The 5430-nt window shown below is 55.5% G+C and overlaps 1 protein-coding gene across 2 annotated transcripts; it reads right to left on the minus strand.

Annotated features, from left to right (window-relative positions):
* Window positions 1–333: 333 nt before the first annotated feature.
* On the minus strand, window positions 334–5162 carry LOC138647054 (Krueppel-like factor 2). Of its 2 annotated transcripts, XR_011314852.1 has the most exons (4): window positions 5037–5162; window positions 2142–3048; window positions 1312–1872; window positions 334–1115 (listed from the first exon to the last, which is right to left on the minus strand). XR_011314852.1 is itself a non-coding variant. In XM_069735849.1 (3 exons), exons 1-3 carry the CDS (start codon window positions 5097–5099, stop codon window positions 1697–1699), a joined length of 1146 nt encoding a protein of 381 aa, XP_069591950.1. In that variant the 5' UTR covers window positions 5100–5162; the 3' UTR covers window positions 334–1696. The 2 variants fall into 2 exon arrangements, 1 of the variants encoding a protein (XP_069591950.1); XM_069735849.1 differs by having other exon boundaries at window positions 334–1872.
* Between the last annotated feature and the right edge of the window lie 268 nt (window positions 5163–5430).

The following is a 5430-nucleotide window of genomic DNA, read 5'->3' on the forward strand; positions in this document are numbered from 1 at the left end:
ATAATTTGGAACATGGTGTAGGTGGGCTGTATACAGTCAGTGCCCCCATAGATATTATATAGGTGGGCTGTATACAGTCAGTGCCCCCCATAGATATTATATAGGTGGGCTGCATACAGTCAGTGCCCCCATAGATATTATATAGGTGGGCTGTATACAGTCAGTGCCCCCCATATATTATGTAGTTGGGCTGTATACAGTCAGTGCCCCCCATAGATATTATGTAGGTGGGCTGTATACAGTCAGTGCCCCCATAGATATTATGTAGGTGGGCTGTACACATCATCTCATCCACCCGTCATATCTGATAACACGGTACATAAAGTCTTCGGCTCTTTGACAAATGTGGATTTTATTGTACAGGTATATACAGGCAGTGCAGACAGTACCGAGTCCCCTCCTGAAGGGGAAGCAATGAGATTAGAAAAGTATTGTACAAAAAGAACAAAATATACAAAACCTGGACAAAAGTGTCCGCAGATGTGTAAGAAATGGTGCAATCTCTGTGCAGTGCGCACATAAGGCCAGCAGGCGGCGCTGCAAGAAGATGACTGGCAGTAGTTACACTAATGGCAGATTTCCCAGTATTTCAGTGTAATGAAATAACTGGTCGCCACACACACACACACACACACACGTGCAGCACCCACCATATACACGCACACACTAGTGCAGTTTACCCTTACCACACATACTAGTGCAGCCTCCACACACGCTAGTGCAGCCCCCCCGCACACACTAGTGCAGCGCCAACCCCCCCAACACACACACTCACATGCAGCGCCCAACATACACGCACACGTGTAGCCTCTACACATACACACTAGTGCAGACCCATAGATACACTAGTGCAGCCCCCCCCACACAGTGCAGCGCCCCCCTACACACACTAGTGCAGCGCCATTCCCCACACATTAGTGCAGCCTCTACAGATACACTAGTGCAGCCCTCCCACACACTAGTGCAGCACCCCCCACACACACACTAGAGTGCAGCGCCCACCCACACACATTAGTTCAGCCACACACACACACTAGAGTGCAGCGCCCACACGCACTAGAGTGCAGCACCCACACTCGAGTGCAGCCCACACACACACACTAGTGCAGCCCCCACTCACACACTAGTGCAGCCCCCCACACACACACTAGTGCAGACACACACACACTCGAGTGCAGACACACACACACACACACTAGTGCAGCACCCCCCACACACACACTAGAGTGCAGCGCCCACCCACACACATTAGTGCAGCCACACACACACTAGAGTGCAGCACCCACACTCGAGTGCAGCCCACACACACACACACACACACTAGTGCAGCCCCCACTCACACACTAGTGCAGCCCCCCACACACACACTAGTGCAGACACACACACACACACACACACTAGTGCAGCCCCCCACACACACACACACTAGTGCAGCGCCCAGCACACACCCCTCGGCTTTCTAGACTCTTACAGTATAATGAAGAGTATAAAAAGTGGCTGAAACTTCCAGATCAGCAAATAAAACTTCAATTCACCTTACAAAAATGCAAGAAGCGTTCTGTTCCTTTTTACAAATATTGTACAGATTGCGGAGCGCGGTCGTCCTCCTCCTCCTCGGCGGCTCCTTAAATAATATACTTCTATTATAGATAGGCTTCGGGTCCAGCTATGTACAGGCCGGGGTCTTGGCGGGGGGCTACATGTGCCTCTTCATGTGCAGCGCCAGGTGGTCGGAGCGGGAGAACGCGCGCTCACACAGGTGGCACTGGAACGGGCGGTGGCCGGTGTGTTTGCGGAAGTGGCGAGTAAGTTCATCGGATCTGGCGAATTTCCAGCCGCAGCCTTCCCAGTTGCAGTGATACGGCTTCTCACCTGAGGACAGAATGGCAGGGGTTAATGACAGGCAGGTATCAGGAGAGGGGTCTGTCTGCTGACCATTGCCCTTAGCCACACCCATGGTCCAGCCCTGTATAGCTCCCTCTGGGGGGCCCAGCCCGCCCCTTATGTTCCGGAGACCCCCGGCCCAGCACGCCCGTTATGTTCCGGAGACCCCCGGCCCAGCACGCCCCTTATGTTCCGGAGACCCCCGGCCCAGCCCGCCCCTTACGTTCCGGAGACCCCCGGCCCAGCCCGTCCCTTACCTGTGTGCGTCCTCATGTGCGCCTTCAGGTGGGAGCTCTTGGTGTAGGTCTTGCCGCAGCCCGGGTACTCGCAGTTGTGGGTGGCAGTCCTCTTTCTGGCCCAGGAGCGGCGCCCCCTCTTTGGCTTGCAGTCATCGGGGGGATTCATGGCAGGGTAGTATTCCAGCAGCGGGGAGGAGGGTGGGGTGACCATCAGGCCGTGCATGGCGGGGTGCACCTTCAGGGGGTCTCTGTACACACCGAAGTGTCCGTGGAACTGTGGGGGCGCCTGTCCCGGGAAGGCGGCGGGGTAGGGCTGGTACTGCGGCTGCAGGAGAGGCAGACAGTGCAGCTCGGTGCCCAGCAGGTGATAGTCGCTCAGGGACATCTCCTCGGCGGGGCCCCCCGGGCTCAGCCTGTACGCGGTGCCCCCCAGGTGCATGATGGCGCCGGCCATGCAGTCGGGTGTAGTGGGGGCGCTCATCATGCAGGACTGCTCCGGCCGCTCCTTCTTTATCTTATGGCCCAGGTGCTGGATCTGCTCCATGGACAGGGGCCCGGGGTTCTCCAGGCCAGGACCCCGCAGCTCCGTGTATTTCCGAGCGCAGGCCATGGGGGGCTTCAGGCTGTACTCCGGGGGGGCGTCCATGCAGGGCAGATCGGGAGTCAGGAGCTCGGCCACGTAGCTGTGCTGGGGGCTCCCGTACTTGTGCCCGGGGGGGTAAGAGCCGTCACTGTCGTAGGTGGTGCTGCAGCTGTCGGGGGTTTCAGGCAGGGGGTAAGTGGGGCCCCCGCCGCCCCCACCCGGATTATTGGTCGTGTGCGCCAAAATAAATTCCAGGTCCACGAATTTCCCCAAATCGTCATCCTCCTTCTTGATGTTACAGGAGTCAACCATAGTGAAGCTGATACCGTCCATGCCGATCTCCTGCCGGGAGAGAACAAGGTCAGCACATCGCACAACAAGGCATCATTCTTACAGAACTACTAGTACTGGGACCTCCCAGACAAGTGTGCAACAATCACTGAGCAAATAGCGCAGCCGCCGGAGCCCCCCAGAGTAACAACCCCCCAAACCGAATCATCCGGAGATACAATGTAACCACCTGCACAAAGTGATGCAACACTGAGGTCAGGAGACGGGAAACCTCCAGATACACAGTCAGCTCTGCTACATCGTGTCTCTGCTCTACATCACCAGCCGAGCTCTGCTACATCACCAGTCGAGCTCTGCTACATCGTGTCTCTGCTCTACATCACCAGCTGAGCTGTGCTACATCACCAGCTGAGCTCTGCTACATCGTGTCTCTGCACTACATCACCAGCCGAGCTCTGCTACATCGTGTCTCTGCACTACATCACCAGCCGAGCTCTGCTACATCGTGTCTCTGCACTACATCACCAGCCGAGCTCTGCACTACATCACCAGCCGAGCTGTGCTACATCACCAGCCGAGCTCTGCTACATCACCAGCCGAGCTCTGCTACATCGTGTCTCTGCACTACATCACCAGCCGAGCTCTGCTACATCGTGTCTCTGCACTACATCACCAGCCGAGCTCTGCTACATCACCAGCCGAGCCCTGGTACATCGTGTCTCTGCTCTACATCACCAGCCGAGCTCTGCTACATCGTGTCTCTGCACTACATCACCAGCCGAGCTCTGCTACATCGTGTCTCTGCACTACATCACCAGCCGAGCTCTGCTACATCGTGTCTCTGCACTACATCACCAGCCGAGCTCTGCTACATCGTGTCTCTGCACTACATCACCAGCCGAGCTCTGCTACATCGTGTCTCTGCTCTACATCACCAGCCGAGCTCTGCTACATCGTGTCTCTGCTCTACATCACCAGCCGAGCTCTGCTACATCGTGTCTCTGCACTACATCACCAGCCGAGCTCTGCTACATCGTGTCTCTGCTCTACATCACCAGCCGAGCTCTGCTACATCGTGTCTCTGCTCTACATCACCAGCCGAGTTCTGCTACATCGTGTCTCTGCACTACATCACCAGCCGAGCTCTGCTACATCGTGTCTCTGCACTACATCACCAGCCGAGCTCTGCTACATCGTGTCTCTGCACTACATCACCAGCCGAGCTCTGCTACATCGTGTCTCTGCTCTACATCATCAGCCGAGCTCTGCTACATCGTGTCTCTGAGCTCCTCTGCACTAATATATATATATATATACACACACACTACATCCCCCTATATACACCACGCCCCCCCTGATCTCCTCTCGGAGGGGTTTGCAGCCGCTCTCGCCTTCTGGGGGGGATCAGGATGGAGACATGACGGACGTTACACCTGTAATTCTACTTTCACACATCAGGATTTTTGCATCGGGCACAATCCGGCGAATGTTGGAAAAAACGGATCCGGCGCAGATTGTGAAAACCTGACGAGACGGATCCGGCTAGCATATCTACATTATTGGATAAAAAAAAATTTTTGGAGCATGCTCAGTTTAAAAAAGACAGAATCCGGCGCTGGAATCCGTTATTTTCCGGATCCGGCACCTTCGGGGTATGTGCACACCTTGCGGATTTTGCTGCGGATCCGGCACCTTCCGTTCTAGCAAACAGCCGAGAGCGCCAGACACAAAAAACGCTGCTATGGACATTTTTTCCAGAAACGGCAGATTTTCCGGATCCGACGAAAACTGGACAAAACGCAGGGTCATCCGGCGCTAATACAAGTCTACGGGGAAAAACGGATCCAGCGGCAACATTCACCGGATCCGTTTTTTTAAAAAGTTCCCAGATTGAGCCTGAAACTGAAACCCTGATGTATAATAAAGGTGAGTCCCGGACTCCCCCATCCCCGGGAGCACAGAGGGCAGCGGAGGTGGTCGGGAGCGGTCGGCGGTGGTCGGGGCTCCCCGGTCTCCGCACCCCCGGCCCCAGCACTGACCTGCACCAGGCCCAGCGGCTTGTCCTGTGTCGGGGGGAGGCTGCAGGAGAAGACGCCGCTCATTCTGCTCCGATCCCCGGAGAGTCCACAGCTGGAGTCACCGCTCCGGACGCTGCAGCCGCTGTTAAGCCGCCGCCTCATGAATAATTATGGCTGGAAGCCTCTGATTGGCTGCTGTCACTATTTGTACACAAAATGCAACAGGTAGGCCCCGCCCCCTCCCTCCGGCTGCCAGGTCACGTGGGATTACCGTGTAATTACAGAAAACCAGAGATAAGAAATACACAGTGTATACCTGTATAGTGGATCCAGGGTAATCCAGCAGATCCTATATATACCTGTATAGTGGATCCAGGGTAATCCAGCAGATCCTATATATACCTGTATAGTGGAT

The sequence above is a fragment of the Ranitomeya imitator genome, chromosome 8 (assembly GCF_032444005.1).
Source record: "Ranitomeya imitator isolate aRanImi1 chromosome 8, aRanImi1.pri, whole genome shotgun sequence".
Lineage (NCBI taxonomy): Eukaryota > Metazoa > Chordata > Amphibia > Anura > Dendrobatidae > Ranitomeya > Ranitomeya imitator.